The sequence below is a fragment of the Ciona robusta genome, chromosome 11, assembly GCF_009617815.1.
Source record: "Ciona robusta chromosome 11, ASM961781v2".
Classification (NCBI taxonomy): Eukaryota; Metazoa; Chordata; class Ascidiacea; order Phlebobranchia; family Cionidae; genus Ciona; species Ciona robusta.
In genome coordinates this window covers 2,215,595-2,234,969 of record NC_143245.1, presented here as the reverse complement: position 1 = coordinate 2,234,969, position 19,375 = coordinate 2,215,595, and the positions used below count along the sequence as shown (strand labels likewise).

The 19,375-nt window shown below is 36.1% G+C and overlaps 2 protein-coding genes and 1 long non-coding RNA gene across 3 annotated transcripts; 1 reads left to right on the top strand and 2 right to left on the bottom strand.

Annotated features, from left to right (window-relative positions):
• Positions 1 to 178: 178 nt before the first annotated feature.
• On the bottom strand, positions 179 to 11,990 carry LOC149727773 (uncharacterized). The gene is made up of 27 exons (XM_089888477.1): positions 11,833 to 11,990; positions 11,365 to 11,515; positions 10,851 to 11,088; positions 10,486 to 10,662; positions 9,971 to 10,161; positions 9,570 to 9,697; positions 9,140 to 9,276; positions 8,824 to 9,000; positions 8,480 to 8,608; positions 8,023 to 8,224; positions 7,791 to 7,849; positions 7,257 to 7,547; positions 6,713 to 6,899; positions 6,298 to 6,427; positions 5,757 to 5,969; positions 5,321 to 5,458; positions 4,922 to 5,054; positions 4,544 to 4,731; positions 4,190 to 4,319; positions 3,696 to 3,904; positions 3,268 to 3,422; positions 2,977 to 3,070; positions 2,512 to 2,692; positions 2,044 to 2,220; positions 1,658 to 1,827; positions 1,079 to 1,333; positions 179 to 716 (listed from the first exon to the last, which is right to left on the bottom strand). The coding sequence occupies exons 1-27, from the start codon at positions 11,885 to 11,887 to the stop codon at positions 506 to 508; spliced, it is 4,506 nt and encodes a 1,501-aa protein (XP_089744603.1). The 5' UTR covers positions 11,888 to 11,990; the 3' UTR covers positions 179 to 505.
• LOC149727774 (uncharacterized) lies at positions 1,252 to 2,679 on the top strand. The gene is made up of 2 exons (XR_016386033.1): positions 1,252 to 1,376; positions 1,625 to 2,679. It is a non-coding gene; the product is annotated as an uncharacterized LOC149727774 (long non-coding RNA).
• A 1,695-nt stretch (positions 11,991 to 13,685) lies between the features above and the next one.
• On the bottom strand, positions 13,686 to 19,369 carry LOC149727772 (cilia- and flagella-associated protein 100-like). Its single transcript, XM_089888134.1, has 13 exons — positions 19,065 to 19,369; positions 18,586 to 18,693; positions 18,107 to 18,253; positions 17,681 to 17,875; positions 17,293 to 17,421; positions 16,936 to 17,024; positions 16,696 to 16,878; positions 16,476 to 16,582; positions 15,954 to 16,084; positions 15,591 to 15,788; positions 15,123 to 15,272; positions 14,593 to 14,723; positions 13,686 to 14,220 (listed from the first exon to the last, which is right to left on the bottom strand). Exons 1-13 carry the CDS (start codon positions 19,149 to 19,151, stop codon positions 14,133 to 14,135), a joined length of 1,743 nt encoding a protein of 580 aa, XP_089744260.1. The 5' UTR covers positions 19,152 to 19,369; the 3' UTR covers positions 13,686 to 14,132.
• Positions 19,370 to 19,375: the final 6 nt, after the last annotated feature.

The following is a 19,375-nucleotide window of genomic DNA, read 5'->3' as shown; positions in this document are numbered from 1 at the left end:
CTAACCCAAAGGTAAGAATCGTCATTGCTACCATTGTTGTCGTATGTGTCCTTGGGCAAGACACTTAACGGCAATTGCTCCAACCCAGTGGTCACTAATGGATTGTCCAAAATATCAGTCACACATAAAAAATAAGCAAAATCTACAAAAAAATGCCTGCAGATAATGTAAAATAAACTAATCTGTTATATTTTATTTATTGGCATTTTCTACAATTCAATGGCACAAGCTTAAGGAACTACAGACTAATTCGGATGTGCAATATCCAGTTTATTATGTCAATAATTCAACATACTGCTTTGATTGCATTACAACACTTCTACAGGTAGGGTAATAAGTATTTACATGCAGCAACTATACACAGGATACAGCTCTTTGGTAAACTTGAGATTTGCATACAATTTGGATTTTGATGTTGTTGTGTTTTTATAACAAGGCACTGATTATTAGCAAAGTATTTCATAATTCATCATGAACCACAGTTGACCACTACTGTAGTGTGATATTAGATAACAGACCCAACACAATATATGTTGCTGTATTGCTTCATATTCTCTTGGAACATTTCCCAATTGTCTTCTTGTGTCGCATCATGAGTCAGCCTCTTATTCACACGATAGGTATTTGTTCGGTCCCGATTCTCAGCAAGTCCATAACAGCCAGGAGACAAAAGTGTAAAGGTCAACCAATAATCATTTTGGCCACCAGTTTTTACTCTGAAAGATAAATGACAAAAGTTTTTGAACCACTTTATTTTATTATAAAGCTGCTGTGTTGCATATCCATTTATTTCACTATGTTGCAAGGATTTTAGGCATTACTTATAGCAAAATATATTTGTCCCACAATGTGCCAATTTGGATATTCCTACCATACACGGTACGAGATATGTTAGGTCACTATTAATATTATGCAACATTTTATAACTACACAATCAACAGTTATGTAATGAACCAGATTTCCTCCACCTTGAGGCAACAGTAGAACCAGTACATGTTAATTAAGCCATTTGTTTCTGCCAGACCAATATTTACACATACTGTGTTCATATCCATAGTAGTAAAATATGAAAACTCACGGAAGTACAACTTCATCTGAGGTCAATCCTTCCACAGGAACTTCAGCTTCAATTAAGTTGTTAAACATGACCGGTATGTTACATCTCGGGTCAACATTCAAGGTATTGCCCAAGCGCAAAGACAACTTCATATTACAGATTCCATAGCTTTGATCCCCCCGACCTTTCAACACAACTCTTACTCTCTCTATTCCCATCTGGTGGAAGTCTGTGTCGTCAAGCAAAACCCGGAAACGTCCAACCAATCTGCTCGGACTATCAACACAGAAAAAATTGTTCAGTTTAGAACCACACTATGGTAAATGGGGTTGCGTTATGTTTTCTTATAGGTTCATGCTTTTTAACTGTTTGGAGCCAATCAAATATCTAGGCCTAACCCAATTTTACAAAGCAACATTTGACACAACTTTTTATAAGCTAGATAAGAAAGGTTTATTTTAATATTAGGATTCATTTTTTTCTGTATCCTCTGTCAACGACTCAAACAATTGCAATGCCATCTCTCTTTTGGGTCTTAACGTTGGAGCTTAACTAGCTTTGGTTCAGGAATCACGATCTAATGGTATCTAATTCACATACCTGTAGTTTGAAGATACAAACTTCCCTAAGGTGTTGAGAGGAGAAAACACAGGACGAAGAGGATCTTTCTTCGGAGGCGGGAGTGGAGGAGTATAAGGATGATCATTGACGATGGTGAAAGAAGTGATGCAAAAGTTGGAGAGATTTTTAGCTGCTTCAGATATTTCTACCTGATAAAAAGGAAAATCTGGTTTTATATGTGTTTTTAATTCTGTACATGCATCGGATTGCGTGTTTTAGTTGTGATCGTGACTTCATACTTTTCTTAAACAAAAGAATATTGCTATAGGTTTCAAACAAGCTCTCTAATTTTTTATTATTTCTGTGTAAATTTCTGAATTAAAGATCTAAAAAATAATCTAAAATCCTCCTATTCTTAGCATTACCTCCCCTTTTCCATCAAGGGATATCTTGGTAGAGAAAGGATATCCCATGATCATCTTGTCCGGGTATATTTGATCTCTTGTTCCACAGTAGCTCATGCTGCCACACGAGGCGCACACGTTTATTTGGTCGTTTTTACCATCACTAACATAGACTCCAAGCAGCCATTTCTCTCCATTCTACAATATCAATATCAATCAGTATTGCCATACTGCTTAATGGACACCAATTGTAACATGTTAAATAATGTTCTGCATCTCATAATTTACACATAACAGTCATCCAGTCAAGGCCCTGGTTATGGGATCAAGCCTCAATGCTGCTACCGTTATCAGCGCATGTTGCCTTGGATAAGACATTTAACAGCAACGAATTCAACATATTGGTTGATTAAAAAACCCTGCAGGCTACACAACTTATTGGTAAGAAGAAGTTAACCCAAATTGTAATAAAACCGTCACATTTCTTACCTTATTACCACGTGGTAGCAGCATAGTATAAGGCCATCCACAGTCACAGTTGCCAGCTTTAATTTCTATGTTCTTTTGCTTTGCTTCATCACTTCCATCAGTTGCTGCATGACTTCGTTTGATCACAGAAGATTCACGATCTTGTCTCTTAACAACTCCATAGGTTGCGTTGGCTGGCATTCTTTGAAAAATTCAAGCAACACAATTTATTAATCTGCTTTACCAATAAAAAAATTGCCCTTGTCGTTGTGTTTCTTTTTAGACTTTTTAACTAAAAAAGCAATAGAATCATGCCCCGGAGAAATAACAGCAGAACACTTTGTTCCTGTGATTTTTTTATACGTTTAAATATTCTTTATGCTTCCAAAAGTATATGTTAAAATAGTAAATAAATATATTCAAGGCATTTGTTATAAGACTTTAAGGGTATGTAAGTCAAACCGTAAAGTGGAAGATACAACTTACACGTAAACAAACTTGTCCATTTCAATCCATCTTCTACGTTTGTTAACAAAACGTTCTTGGCAAATGAACAGACGTAATGTCAAACGAAGTTCACCTGATGTAATAAACACTATTCAAATTGATACAATAGAAGTAGCTTTGAGAAAAAGTACTAAAATGTGTCATATATCTTTTCCACATTAGCGTTGTTCCTTTTTATAGAAACATAAAATATATAACTGAAAAACTGATAAATAGTTATAACACAAATTCAAGAATATATACACATATATATATGTACACCAATCTTACCTTTCGAGGCTGGTTTCCTCTTGAGCCTTATATGGTATGAAAAGGGTTCATGATCAAGTTTATAATCCCATTCAAAGGCAAGGTCGGCTTCTCTTAATTTTGTTTTAATTTCACCACATGAGAAATCAGTTTTTGCCCAATCACCTCCACCCCACCTGTCAATCAAAACAAGTTTGTCAGCTGTCAATCATCATTGTGCAAACCGTTTTAAGTAACAGGAATATTTATGTATTACTGAAACTAAAGAACTACAATATCACAGTTGTTCATGTGCATAAAACATTGGATTTATAGTCAGTTTTAATATGAATATTACAGCCCATATATACAATAAGATTTTCTTTTTCTTCATTTTAAATTCTAACATCACTGAAGATTTGTTTTAAATCAAAAGTTTTGCAATAAAAAAATCAAATCATTTTGGTTACTTGTCAAAATCAGCTGGCATATCCAATCCTGGCACAATCATGACATCACAAGGATCAATTATGACATCAGGAGAATTCTTGGTGAGATTAGTAAGCACTTTATCGTTCCACATTTGATAAAGATCATCCACATGTTGATGCCAGCGAAAGAATATTGGATCACGAACCGCACAAAGTGGAGTTCCCATGTATGTTGTGTTACGATTACCCTAAACATTGTTTATAACTTGTAAATGTATAGTGCAAAGTAACACAAATGTCAAAACAGACACAGTTTTACGTATGTCTATTCAAATCAACAAAATGACATGTGTGCTTATTCTGTGGGGTTATGTGCCAAATCTGGCCTAAATCCCAGATCGACAAGGACCTCAACCACATAGAAAGGAATGCCTATTGGCAATAACTTTGCAATAGGACTGTGACCTAGAATTCTAAATAATCAATAAAGAGTAAAAGGAAATAAACAACTTAAACTAATGATATTAAATCACCAGTTTTCTCATTGCTTCAGTGTAGACAAATGCCATGTGTCCCATGTTATGAAAACTTCCAAACTGCTGCTGCCACCTACCAGAAGATGACTCTAAGATATGTCCAACAAAGTTGCTGTTCAGTGGTTGTCTGGAATAGGGTTTATTTTTAAAAAAATACTTAGTTTTGAGCATTATAAACTGAATTAAAACAATCACATTGAACACTGATGTTAAAACGCCATCGGCTAAAGTCAGTAAAGATTGTCGATATTCCACCGCGTAAGAAAACAATCTGCTACATTCGTTAATACAATGAATCCAAAATAACTGGACTTGTGTAAATAAATAATTACATATTAAACGTTTTCTTACTCTTTTCCATTGTATTCAATCTTTCCATAATCAAACAAATCTTCAATTTCTCCCTCAAAGTGTTTGTTCTCATTTATAATATCACGTGGCCAGATTTGTTTATCGGGGCGTGGATAAATCCATGGATATCTTTCTGCAAATTCCCATCCAGCATCAAAACCTTCTGGTACCTCATCAAACTCGTAAGCCTGAAAAATAAGTCATTTACCGCATGCTCACTCTCCAAGATATATAATGGATGCCGTATTGCCGTTACACCAGACATTCTGCATTCATGCTACTCATGCTCACTGTCAAGTTATACCATGGGTGTCTTTTCCCTTACTCCAGACACACATAATGCATTCATAAACCTAATTTTAACATCAAGCTTCCAACCTTCACAGGCTCCAAGCCCCAGGTTTCTCGATCTGCATTAAACCTCGCCAGCATCTGTGCATGCATGTAACCAAACAGTTCTCCTTGTCTTGTTTTCAAGTTTCTGCCATTTCTGTACACTGCATGCCAGTGGCTGTAAATGAAGATTAAGGACAATAAGACAAAGATCAGTTTTTCACTTCGTATTATACTATATTTCACAGTATAATAAGTAGTTGGGGAATGTACAACCAGCATATAGTTTATTCAATATGTTGTGAGTGTATTTTCATACATATTTTGTTAATTAAGCCAATATTTCTCTTTTTTTATTTTTTTTATAATCTTGGAATAAAAAGATTTATCTATTTGGTTTTAGTTCAAATCATTTAAAATGAAATATTTATAACTTGTAATTACTTGTGATGGAAATTAAAATCTGCATCACAACGCCAGTAGTTCATCCAGATTTCATTGGGTGTTCCAACACCTATTCCACTCCCTGTCATTGCAGCGGATTGCGTCATAGAAGGGTCACGCTTAGGTGGGTCTGGGTATCTACAAGAAAATAAACCCGTTCTTTTCTTATAGAGTAAACCCGTGTTTTTTACTACTTTTCTGAACAAGTTTAAAGGGCCCGAAAAATTTATTGTTTTAAGTAACTGTTAAATTCATTCTTATGTTTATCATTGCCAGCTATAATGTTGTTATTTTCACTTCTTGGTTATTCCAATGACATGTTTAATACCGCATTGAAAAGGTTTAAATAATATAAGAAGACAAGACTGGTTGCAATGATTATCTTAGATTATGAAGTCAATCAATACAACTCTGGTTGAAACTGAGTCAATCTTACCTCACATTGTGTTTCTTGCATAGTTTACTATGGACCAAGTAAGCTTCAATGACGTATCTATACATCATGTCGTTAACCTCACGACCACTTTGTCTTGCATCCGCGTAATCAAGCACTGCATCAAGATCATCAGTTTCTTCCTCAACATTCTCCAACTCAGTGATGAGAATCTCAGACTTTTCTCGGTGTTCGGGATTAAAACCATTGAACGCTCTGCAAGTTAAACAAGCATTACCGTAACTGTTTCAGGTAGTATTTAGGTCGGTATGTTGACATAAATACTAATTTGAGTTGCTTGTTTATTGTTGCTGGTCTTACGTTCGTCAACCATAAGTTGCTAAAATTTGTAATGTGTAAAATACCAGACATAAAAATGATGCCTAAACTCTAGGTCTTCTAACAAGAATGCCTCTTATACAGAAATCAACAAATAAGACAAAAAAATTGGCATCTCCATTCAAAGACCATTGTAATTGGCCAACACTTTAATAATCCCAATCACATGTTTTTAAACAAGTATCCACTACAAAACAAAACTTACTGCTTCAATCCGATCCCACTCGCATCCTCATAATCCTCATCTTCATCTCGATCCCCTGGAGTCCAGTTGATCAAATATTCAATTCGTTTCTGATAAAATTCAGTGTCTGCTTTCTTTTCCTTTATTTTGTCTGTTGATAAACAATTTATATTGTTTTCTTTGTGATTAATAATCCAAATGGTGATAGTTTAAATGGTCGTGGCACTGATGTTGTGGAAACAGACTTGAGGCTCTATGCTAAAACCATTGTGATAATATACGTACTTGGAGTGGACACTTATCAGCATGGCTCTAACAGTCTAACCCAACGGTTACTTTTGGGTTGTCTGAGTTGTCAGCCTAACTTTAAAAAAAACTCAAAATATTTAATACATTCTTTACATTTATTCACCATTCAAATAACATATAGACATACCTGGATACCTGATCCCCTCCCACTTATTAGATACTCGCTTCACGAACCCGTACTCCTCGTCCTTCCTCACAAGATCAGAAATCATTCGGTTGTAATCTGCATCTGCACGAGCTGCATCATTCATCTTTATCATAATCTTTCCTCGAGCCAACACTAACTTGCTGTAGTTGGAACTTTCCAAATCATCCTGAGATAAAAGAATCAAAGTAAACTAATCTTAGTTTATTAATCATAAACATATACAGATGACAAGGTAAAATGTATATAAAACATATCACAAAACAAACAAGTACCAAATATCTCTTCCACACATATAATACACCCAGCAGGCAACATATACATAAAACAAATGGTTGCATTTTTTGGTATATTAGATATATATTGAACTTTATCCAAACATTCTAGTCAAAGCTTTTTCAAACATGTGGCTTTTGATGAAAAAAAGCAATCACGAAAAGTTTGTCGAAACAAATACCTTCGGATCCACTAGTTTATAGTGTCTTGATTGGTAAAAAAGACATTAGATCATTATGTAAAAACTCACATTTGTCTGGTAATAACTTATCAAATCATCCGTATCCTTCAAAAGTTGTCCATAAGACACAAGAGCTTCAGTTCTTTCCAATTTCCTTGCTTTTCGTTTTTGACGTCTTCCAGATCTTCCACTTGCAACAACTTTGACACCTCCCTCCCCCAGCCCTTGCAGAAGCATAACTATGGTGTGCAAGCGCTTTGCTTTGCTTTCCACCGATTTTTTAGCCAACTTGTTCCAAAATTCTTTGATCTTTGAAAAAGAGGTTGAAACTGTTCCGTCCAAACCTGCACCTACACGAACCTGGGACCAACAATAAACAATTTAAAATTTTGTTAAAGCAACAATGGTATTAAAATGTAACAATGTACAAGGTAACCTGTGGCCCATGAAAAAAATAAAAATAGAACAAGGTTGCAACAAAAGAAGTAAGTTTTGTATTAGATCCTATTGCATGGCGTGTCAGGATATTGACATTATTGTCCCATTATGTTATAAATATTCTTAAATAATAAGTTTTTTTTACGATGTTACATCATAATTCACCTCTGTCTTAGTTTCATCATCATCGTCGTTGTCGTCATCAATTACAACAGCTACCGATTCTACAAAGTAAAAAAATAAATTATGATTAAGCACCTTTTTTGCATTTTTAAAGTTAACGAAGCAGGAAGCTTTTTATGCATTTTTAAAGTTAACGAAGCAGAAAGAGAATTTCTTGGGTCAACCGAAATTTTTTGTTTACTCATATTTGTGTCTTGTGAAATAAAACCCTTACTTGATGTGGTTTTAATGTCTCCACTCTCATAAGCAGCTTTCACGTGATATTTTCCCGTGAATTGAAACAATGAACCATGAGATGATTGGAACAGTGGAACTCTTTCTTTGTGGAACTCGGAATCATCTTTGCTTCCAGGCTTCCCAAGTGTTACATAACTTCGTGTTGGAGAGTCAATCCCAAGAACGAAAGGTTTCACGATCTGTGATAGTTTTACAAAGATGAGAATGGTAGTAAGCAGTGAAAATCTCGGACTACCAAACAGTGTGTATGCAATGCCATAAACCTCATGCTTTGTGTCCAATTACCATATAGTGTAAATTGGCAGTGGGGTAACTCATACAAACATACAAAGTGGACAAATATCAAAATCTAAATGTAGATATAATGGCATAAAAGAACTTTGAACATTTCAAATTTTATATAATTATAAAGACCTCTATGTTCCCATAGTTACCTGCACATTCCCCTCGGGATCAGTGACGTAAACTGTGAGCAACCCACCACCAGGTGTCAGCCCAGTCTCGATTTTTATCGGAAGTTTTCCAATGTTTTGCACTGTCGCTTCAAATTCGACGATGTCACCCTAAAAGGTAAAAAGCTTAATTAGAAAAAAACAACAAAAATTAAGTTTTGTTTAGTTTTAACAATTTTCCTATTATTGTTATGTTTTTCGAGTAGTTGCTGGGGTATGTACTGACAGGTTATTGTGAAATCTAAGAAAAGTTATACTTCATAGTATTTAATATTGATAAAAATAATATCAAAAATATTATCAAAAATATCTCATTTTAAACTGACCTTTGCAAATGGTTCCGGTCTAAACTTTATATCAAACCGAACATTCCTTGCTTGGATTTTCCCTGGTGTTTCCCCTTCTTCATCATCATAACCACGGAAATCAGGGATCACAGATTTCGGAGCGCTTTGATATTCGAAAGTTTTTCCGGTTTCTTGGGAATAGGCAGATTTGAAAAGCTGGAAATATAAAAACAACATTGAGATGGAAGGTAAATACTCGTTTACTTTTTAGTATAAAGTTCTGGTAAAGAAACTTTTATATAGTACTTTAAAACTTAATTTTTATCAGGTACACATATGAAAAAAATAGCTTTACCTTATCAGGTTGATGTCTAAGAATCTCAAGTTCACGGTCACTGAAACTGAACTTGAACTTTTTGTAGAAACTACCAGGCTTGTGTTTGGTGTCGTATTTCCATGCGTAGTTCATCCAAGTGAGAGAATCTGGGTTTCCTATAGATAGAATCAGAAAATATGAATTTCTTATCTTTGGTGAAACAAACATCGGGATAATGAAAAACCACGCAACTTTGATCTGAGAGCTTGACTACCCACCATACAGAGTAGTTGGACAATTAGATTCATCTGTTAGTACGTTTTAACTTGGATAATAATTTAAAACATTTATTTTCTGCAAATCTACAAAGTGTACTTGCATTAACTATGCAAGTATTGTTAAATAAAGTCATGACATATTAGGAGAAAATCAACACAAAAACACATTAGATGAAAAATGCAACCCTTACCTTCTTCAAAGGGATGTTTCAGTCCCAAGCAATGTCCGCACTCATGTGTCATGTAGTGAAGAAAGCGACGAGTTGCCGCAGCATTTACTTTATCTTCACCACTCTCCAATCCAGTGAATGAAGTATGTCTAAAATGATGTATGTAATGTAAAATGTTTGTATATAAACAGTAAAGTTCGATCTGTACAAGGGGACCTTGTTTAACCAGACCACCGCAATAATAAATGCAGCTAAGTGGCATTTGTTGTTTACTTTTTATTAGGTGTCGATTCTCCTGATATTTTGGTCTATAATATTGGGACCCATCACGTTAAAGTCCATTTTTTTGGGACCCAAACTTATTAACAACAATTGACATACTTATAAAACATACTTCCGGTAGTTTGTAATTGTATACACACCCAGTGAAAATCCCAAATCCCCTTTTATTCCCTTCATCAAATGAGAATCCCATGTATCTTGAATCTGGAGGTCGCGTGGCTTGCAGGCACCAGATGTTTTGATCCGAAGATTCGTTTTCTTGGAAGAAATCTTCCATGACAGCGTACATGTCACCTTTGCTCCATGGAGTGTCTTTGGTTGGGTCTTTAACCTTTGAATAAACATGGACTTAAATTTGTTTTAAGAATGATTGTAAAAGAAAGGTCAGAGACCACTAAGAACAATATTTTAATATATTTTTTGTTCGTTAGGTTACATTTATTATTTATATTGTCTTCGTTAGGTTGTTCATTAACAATAACATTTAAAATGTAGCCACAAAAAAACGACCATTGTACTTGTTTAAGCTGTTTAAGACTGATGTAACCATCATGCCGTATTGCCGTGCATCATATCATTGGCAACAGTATATCTTAAAGACTAACCCTAACCCACAAAATATTACGGTATCCACTAATGATGATGATCAACTTACCTCTTGGCTATCATCAGGATTGTAATGAAGTTTAAGCCCAGCATCCTCAAACACGGAGAACAAATCCAACTTCCGATCTTTCATCTTGCCATACACACCCTTGTACTTTCGTAGTTCAATTACCGGCCAATAAACTTTTTCCACGTAATCAATATCAAGGTGAATGTCGCGGAAATGCTGTGAAATATAATGCGTCTACACTGTTAGTTTCTTTTATAATCTAATACACTGTTTGCTACTTATTCTTGTGGCGGATCGGGGAATATTATAAAAAAGTCCATAGGTATGCAGTGTTTGGTACTTGAGCTACACTTTTGTTCCTTGTTTTAAAGATATGTCACAAACACCAACCAAGCATTCCTTACGTCAGAGGCTTTCGTGACATTGTTGAAGACCTTTTGTTTCCCTTCAATTGTCACTGTGACGTCACAAACCCAACTTCCACCGGAGCGATTGAAAGCAATGGTGACGTCACCGCTGCGTCTCCCTGCGTCACTAAGTATGACGTTAATGCTCGCTTTCACCGATGCGGTGTTTCCTGATGACGTCTTTTCCACGCTTTCCTTGACACAGCGAAAAAATGCTGACGAAGCCTCTTCTGACCTGAATAAATCGGAACGACGTTGAAACGATAAAGTTGTCCTTTGTGATTGTATATTCATAAATAATCTAGTAATATATATAATAATATAAATAACTTGGTATAAACTGTTTGGTCTCTTTGATTACGTAGCGTAGATTAGAAATGAATTCAAATGGTGAAAAACAGGATATAGCTACAAAACGGCGGTCGTTAAAAAGGTCCGACAGATAAATACATATTTACAATTGAAAAGTAAAAAGCGCGCAGTTTGGCAACCAGGATTGTGTTAAGCTTACCATAAACTTTTATCGGTGTTGGTAACTGTTCCACTGATAAAATTTAAGCCTTTACGGAATCTCCCGGTCTTATCCACGTCTACCTTGAGCTCTAGCGCCCCCTTCCGGTTGGATATCTCGTACATTCCGCTAATCGCGGCGGAAAAGTCAACTGCGTCATAATAGCTTAATTATTTTTACGTCTCAACAGTTGTCTCTATCGTGTCTATATTAGTACATTAAACCACTCGGTTAAGCTCAACATTTAAGGAGGCGGAAAACCGGTGAAAACCAGAATGTTTGAAACCCACGCAGATCACGATAGTTCGCGCTACCTAAAAAAACACGTGACATCCATTGTTATATTTTCAGTAATAACAGAAGCACTGTGACGTCACAAACACAGAGGATAATTTCCCATTGAGCTTTGTCACCACAACAAGCCACTTAATGACATAACAAACAAACTATAAACATGACGTCACTCACCATTATCATCTGGGTCATATGGGGAAGTCCCAGGGTAGAGAGTGTCGTCATACATGTCCAAACAACCTATTTAACATTCTAAAACAACATAGAAATTGATAATACTTGAGAATTGAGGTATTCACCGTAGTTCATTTCTTAGTCGTCCTACTCGTTTTGCTGTAATACGATGCCCACTATTAATGGTAAGCGTTACTATTACGTCACAATACGATCTCGAATTTAATCCCGCAATGCTTTAAAAGTGGTGTAGCGTGTTTTAAAGTCTGTCGATTTGCTTCTAATTTCCTTCTCTTTGTTGTTTTAAACAATCTAATCTCCTTTAGTGTTTTCGAAGAGATTTTTGTTCTGTTGTGCTTTACCTTATGCACGTCATAATGATTAACAACCGTAAACAAACATTATGAATCCTGCAACATTTTCCAGCTTTCTAACTGATAATCATTACAATAATTAGTTCTATACCGTAACACACTAACAGTATACCCGTTAAACAACGATTATTAATATTGGAAAACGTAACCCACAGCTGTTGGTATATTAACTCAATATAGATATCTAGCATTCCGCAAGTGACTATAGACTTCTACACATCGCTCTGGTAAGCTCAGTGGACATGATACGCTCGACTGACTGGATACGCACAAACTACTCACTGTGATAAGTTTACGGGCAATTTCCACCGGTATGTACTGCAAACCGACCGTGTATTGTCGCTTTGTTATTACAACTTGCTCTATCGCTCTGCCTAGTCTCTCTAGGTTGCTTGGCATCGAGCGCACGTACGCGGCCACATTTAATATACACTGAGCTACTACTGCATACACTGCACTCTGGATTTTGTTTGCAATATCCCACTATAGTAGTGTTTGTTTCCTGTCCATGGCCGGCTCTCTTACAGCTAAATAGGCGGAGCTGCGGCCGCCTTCAATTACCGCCCACACATTCGTGCGCCCTTAACACTCGCGCGCCCTAGGCGAGTCAGAGTGTGCAATAAAGCGCGAAGTCACGTGGTAAAACCCGGAATTAGACTCGACCTGCGAGCTCCGGTAATTACATGGTGCAGGGGATTTGTGACGTCACATGAACCGAATGCTCTGATGTAAGTCGAATAATATTTTTTGTTTTAAGGCAATACTGCTGGTTAATAATACAGTCCTAACAACAGGAATTTAATATTAAAAACTTTATATTTTGATCTTATGCTCCTTGTCACATTACCACTGGGTTGGTATTCTATGCCTCACATTATACTGTATAAACTTGAATGAAGGTGTTCATTATCTTCCATGGAGGGCGAATATATTTGTATGCGCTTCATTGAATACCGTAGGCCGTACCTCTATATTTAACATAAAAGCTCTTTGTTATTGGCTGCCATTATTGGCCCACGCCTCTTTAAGGTTTCATAGGTTTTATTCACGGCTATACTCTGCAAGGACAGGATAAAAATATATCCTAATTTTGATATTTGTACGGAGTTGAGTGGTTAAACAGTATAAAACAGATAAGCGGCATTTATTAATGACTTATTATGACTGCATCTTTGAATTGCCCGATTAGAAATTGTATTGTTACAAGAGAATTTGCAAACACATAACATATACCTGATTTTATATAAAAAATAATATTTACATACCTACATGGCACTGGGAAAATTTACTTTAGGCAAGATTTAATTAAAGGACGCTACATTTTAAATTTTAAATTTTATTCCAGCATTCCACATTTGCGACCTTGCGCGACCTTTTTACAAGGAGACAATTCAAATAAACTAGAATTTGATGGCTGAATCAACTCATGATGTCACAATCCTTGTTCTTCGCCGTAAATGCCAACGGAAAGTGTATACGTCCTTTTTATGCTTTATATAATTGTTAGTTAAATGTTCAACAACATATTGCATCGGAGTAACTCCACATGTATTAATTACGCCGGAGCGTTGAAGCATAACATATTATCATGCTGGTTGGCATTTAGGTGACCTAATACATCAACACCGGGCTTTTCAAGCCATAGTTAGTAGAATACACCAAAGAAAACACGAATCCGCATTTTCGTATACATTGTGCCGGTGCAACGAAGTTGGTTATTTGGTATATCCCCCGCTCACGTTTGTTACGTCTATATACTATAGCGATTGTTTGTTCATGGACCGTGAAGTCACCACAGCGACAAACGTTTGTTACATCACAAAAGAAAAGCGAAACGCCACTTTTTAAACACAAAGCGTAACAATTGTGATCGTAAATCAAAAACGGTAGATCTAGTTTTAATAAATTTAAGTTTGCATTCCAAATTCAATGATGCTCGAAGAATAAAGAGCTGTCTGTCGTCACAATAGCGTCGTTTGCCGCCTTCATAACTCGGTTTCTGATTGGTTCAGACCTGTAGGAAGTTTATTGTTAACAAACAATTTATGTTTATATTCTTTCTTTTGTGACGATATAAATCAATCCCAGTATGTTTTTCAGCGGATTCTCGAGATTGTTAATAACAATACGAGTATAGTAGACTTAATGGTATAGCGATTTAGAGGAACCTCTGCTATTTGTTTTAGAGGCCTGCTTCTACAAACTGTTAAATAAAATACCCTTAATTAAAATAAAACTAATATAAGTTATTTGGTTGATGGAGACGGGGTCAATGTGTTGTCTAATATCAAAATATACGACACACATTGTCATCAATACGACACAAGTGTTTTATCTATGATTGTGACGTATAATAACAATTTATATACTCCATACTGCCACCTACCGGAACACTAATCTTCTTCCAACTCTCTTGAAAGATATCGCGTTTGCTCTCTCCTGGGCTTTCTTTGCTCTCTCCTCTTGTCGGTGTTTCTGAACCATCATCTTTTCCTCACGAAGTTGAAGACGTCGCTCCTGTAAGTAAGAATGAATGTAAAGGCTTTGTTTTGTTGTTTACATGTTTTAATAGTAGAAGATGAATAAGAAATATGTTATTTACATCTTCTTTTCATAGCTACTACATTGTGATATACATATATATCGTCCGAACACCTAAACCTATTATATTTATAAACAAATTTGAGGCTTGGTTTGGTAAAGTTTTAGTGGTTGATTTAACTCTGCCATTCCCGTGCCCATGATCAGACACCATTTTGATTGGTTTGGTCATTTAACTTCGTATGACCAGGATTTAAGGGAACTATCTTGGATATTCTTGAACAGTCATATTTTCGAAGCTATTTCAGTGTGTTTAGTAATTAGGTAGTGTTTAACGCAGTCAGGGTCAATAAAGTCACAATACTTTGGTAATACCTTGTCCTTAATTTTCTGTATTTCCTTGACTGCATTCTCAGGAAGATTCTCCACCTCTTCTAGAAGTTGTTCAACTTTGTTTTCAATGTTGGTCAACATCATCAAACCATCAATGTTTAACATCAGCTTTCCAACAACGTTGTAATAAACCTGGAGGTCATGGATTAAAGCGATGTAGTGTTTAATGCTACATCATCTCAAATATAAAAATGCGACTTTATAAAATAATTTTAACGATTAAAGCGCCGTAAGTTGTATTAAATGTTCGTTTTATTAACCCGCCCTTTGCAACAAATGTTTCCGAATAGAAATACCAAAGGTTCAAAAAAAAGACTTAAAATATCTATCGTCTCGGATCGTGTGGAATAGCGCTCGGTACAAATATATCAATCGGAACGAATATATTAATATCACGGAAAGGACTTGCAATATCAAAACACATTCATTTGAAACCCAGCAAAGATATACCTTTTCAACTTTAGCGTTCAGTTCTGCAAGTGCTTCATCTCCATTCTCTTCCGATCCTCCGTCAAGTATCTGACACATCATCTTCAACTGATTCGACCTCTCCTCCACAGAGATAATATACTTCCGCATCTTTTCAACTTGATCTCGAAGTATTGAGGTCTCTTTTTCCAATTTTGCAGCGGCTTCAGCACAAACTTCCTGAAAAACAAACGTTTTGTCTTAATGGTGGGGGGGGGAGTGTATACGTTATGACAAGAAATCTTGCATTTGCCTGGTATAAGATGACAACTAACTGAACTGCGATCAAAACATCAACTGTGTCTGTAACCCCTGTTATAACTCGACAATATGCATGGGGTTCACCTTCATTTCGTCAAACGCTTCCTCTGAATGTTGGAAATGGTAAATTAACTTTAGATTCTCTTCTTCCAGACCCCTCATGATCGCGAGAAGACGACTCTGATTATCCATGATATGGAGAATACTTGATGTTTCTGGAAGGAATGAGATAATATAAGACAACCACATACACTGTCGCCTCACATTCCAAATGCAATAATTAATTTGCTTTTGAAGGAACAGTGTTTAATCTCATAAGAAATGAAGTAAGTATCTCGTAAATAATGTTGTTTTTATCATTCTGCTCCTGTTTTGACCGGGTATAAAACTATACTTGAAGCTGCTAAACTGGTATAAACGTAGATGTTTAACCAACGTTTCCACTGTAATTTGAAGGGTGTGATATATACTAGGCTAATGACTGATGGACATTCCAAGAAAATATGTTTGTTTAATTTTCACCACATGTTTAACGGTTTAATGTATGTTTCTGCAACATTCATTCATGTTAGAGTCAAGAATAAGTGTTAACAGTTTCGTGACAACCTTTTTCTGATTGCTTGCTTTCGTCCCATTCTTCTGGATAATTCATTTTTGAAAAGGCTAACCGTGATGAAGTTCTTGTTGGTGGTCGTGGGGATGAGATCTTCTTTCTGAGGATAAATGACGTCGTACGTTCAAATCAACTAATAGTTGCTGTCACGCGCGCGGTTGATTTGAAAAGTGACGTCATTAAAAATATAGCAAAACGTCACCAGTGCCTCACCTCTGCATGAAATCATTTCTTGACACGCCTTTCCCTCTCGAACTCACTTTCGCCCTCCTCCTGATTCTCTCCTCCTTCCTCATCCTATCTTTCTTTCTCTTTTCCTCCCACTCATCGCTGGTGAGGTACTCACCATTCTTGGAATTTAAATTATCGTTGACTTGAAGCAAGAAGGATTTGTAACTGAAACAAGACTCATTGTTACGTGACAACGTTGCCTATAACAGAAGACGTCATCACCTTAAATAATCCGTTAATGTTTCGTCTTTTTTTGAAATATCTCCCTTCAGGGCACTTAGCTTCGCTTGCATTCGACGCAACTCAGCAATCTACGTTAAAAGAATATTTCATGGATTTACGGACAGGAAACAATGTAGTAAGTATCGCGATCAGGCGGTAACTGCCGACTAATACACCTCATGGTCGGAGTCCAGTAATAACACGAATGTATGCTTATACACCTCTTCTTAAACAGATTCCCGCCTGGTGTATATGTCTACTTTATGCTCATTACGAAGTTATAACGTGTGGGTCCCTTTATATATATATATAAAAACACAGTTTAATGTTTAACAACTACTGTTGACATGCGCATACCTTTTCAATTTTGAGTCTCGTTTCTTTTTCGGTTCGTTTCATTGCCTCCACCGCCGCCTCATCAGTTGCTTTCAAGAATTCATCGAATAATATCGCATCCTCGTGTAAACGCTGTGCTCTCCTGCGCAACTGGTGGAATAAGAAGTCATGTTCAATATTAACGTGGTACAGATTTTCACCATAGATTCATGCACATCAACTTTTCTATGACACATATTTAAATACAATATAGTTCTTTTACAGTTAACTGTACATGGTGATGTTTCAAACGTAAGTTTTAAGTCGTCTTCACTGAGTTCTGATTAAATGTTTCCACATTACAACTTGCCGCGAAGTTTTTAGTAGAATTACGGTTATATTAATCATAAAACAGCAGACAACCAATAACCTTCTCGTCGGCGGCGACTGCTTTATATTTAAAGTTCGCTATTTCATCGCGCTTCGTTTTGATTGCAAAGTTGACCAAAAACATTTCTCTTTTCCTTTGTATCAACTCATGAGTGAACTCCTTCTCCACTGGGCGCACGCGACACTTTTGGGACGCCATTGAAACTTCTTCTTTTAAGTCATTCGGTTTTTGTTTCTGTAAAAAATGCAGCTTTAAATAAATTTTGTTGTAGCGGTACGCTAAAACTATTCTAATCTGTGTCACACGGTATACTATATATAGAGAAAGCTCGTTTCTGTAAAATTCTAAACAACCATTTTACTTCGTGACGCAAATTCTTATAGCAAATGTAAAAGCTGAGATTGACAAGCCGTAACAGAAATCTAGGATCCAGCATTCCCTACTTCAATAAGCTTCTTTACAAACCTTCGTTTCTTCTTCGCCCATTTTCCTAAACATTTCCCGCATCGCTGGCAGAGTGGTTCCCGTGTATCTTGATCTGAACGTGTGTTTTTGATAAAAGCGTTTGTTACGTTCCATTCTCCGCAAGTCTGCCTCTCGTTGCAGCTCATTCTAGAATATAAAATACTTGATCATAAGAAAATCAAATTCGGTATTTACAGTGGGGATAAGCAGACATTATACTTTTGCTTTAAATAATTATTTAAGTCTCAGTTGGTGTGAGCTTGAGTGACTGAAACATATAGTTGTCACTTTATTCCACAGTAGTTACAGTAGTTTTGTTGAACTTGGTCATATAATAAGAAACTTTGTGGCTTCGACTTATATGTCACAACGAGGAAATACCAAAAACATATAGTTTGGGATCTTTCCTTCATCAATTTTCTTCAGTTTTTTTATATACATGATTGCATCTCCTATACAAAACCAATCACCCACCGCACCTGACACAAATCAATCCAATGAATATTCCCGGGAATTTTAAAAGGGTTTTTCTTCCAAACATTGGGAAGGGCGTTTCCCGTTCGATCGATTGGAGGTAGACGAAGTTCCTGGGAAAAAGGAAACTCTACTTAAAGAGAACATGTAGCCGTATAGGTTGTTTACACACAAACTGTATACTGATTAAACTGACGGCCATTTGCAAATATTTAAAATAAATACCGATGTACACCCACCATCTTGTTACCCAATCGAACTGCTCTGTTCTGCTTCTGTTAGCAGTTAATATTTTGCGACTTAATATAGTTAGTGCATTAGACAGCATGCGTCTTAATAAAACACACGATTCGTAAAGGGTTTGGCTATGTACCAGCCTGTATTTTAAGAATATAGAACAAATAAACACTTGTAGTTAATGTTTCTAAAAAATCATTTTATTTCAAAAATAAATAACGTCACAGATGCGTAAAGTTAAACTCACTCGTTTTGGTTTCGTCATGCCTTCGTCACCTTGACCGGTATTTTGTGATGACGTCATTAGATCCGGTAACTTATAAGAAGGCCCCATTTTGATTCTAAAAAACGTAACTATTAGAATTACTACGTTTATAAAAGAAATATAGATTTATAACTTACCGTTAAAAGGGGGGACAAAAACTAAAATTACTCCAAATTAATGTGGTTTACCCCCATTTCATTCATTTTTCAAGCCAATTATGACGTAATAATGATTTGTAAATACTGAATAGTATTAAAAGTTTTGTGCATTAAAAGTAACAGGCCAATACATTA

Bases quoted from the DNA above. Each gene is read 5' to 3' on its own strand.
- LOC149727772 (XM_089888134.1), bottom strand. From the start codon at position 19,151: ATGGGGCCTTCTTATAAGTTACCGGATCTAATGACGTCATCACAAAAT. The intron at 18,254-18,585 runs GTGCGGTGGGTG...TTTATATTCTAG, and splicing joins ATTGGATTGATTTGTGTCAG to AATGAGCTGCAACGAGAGGC. The intron at 16,085-16,475 runs GTTGTCACGAAA...CATTCCTTCCAG, and splicing joins AAGCAAGCAATCAGAAAAAG to AAACATCAAGTATTCTCCAT.
- LOC149727773 (XM_089888477.1), bottom strand. From the start codon at position 11,887: ATGTATGACGACACTCTCTACCCTGGGACTTCCCCATATGACCCAGAT. The intron at 9,698-9,970 runs GTGTGTATACAA...ACATCATTTTAG, and splicing joins GGATTTGGGATTTTCACTGG to ACATACTTCATTCACTGGAT. The intron at 3,071-3,267 runs GTAAGATTGGTG...TTATTACATCAG, and splicing joins GAGGAAACCAGCCTCGAAAG to GTGAACTTCGTTTGACATTA.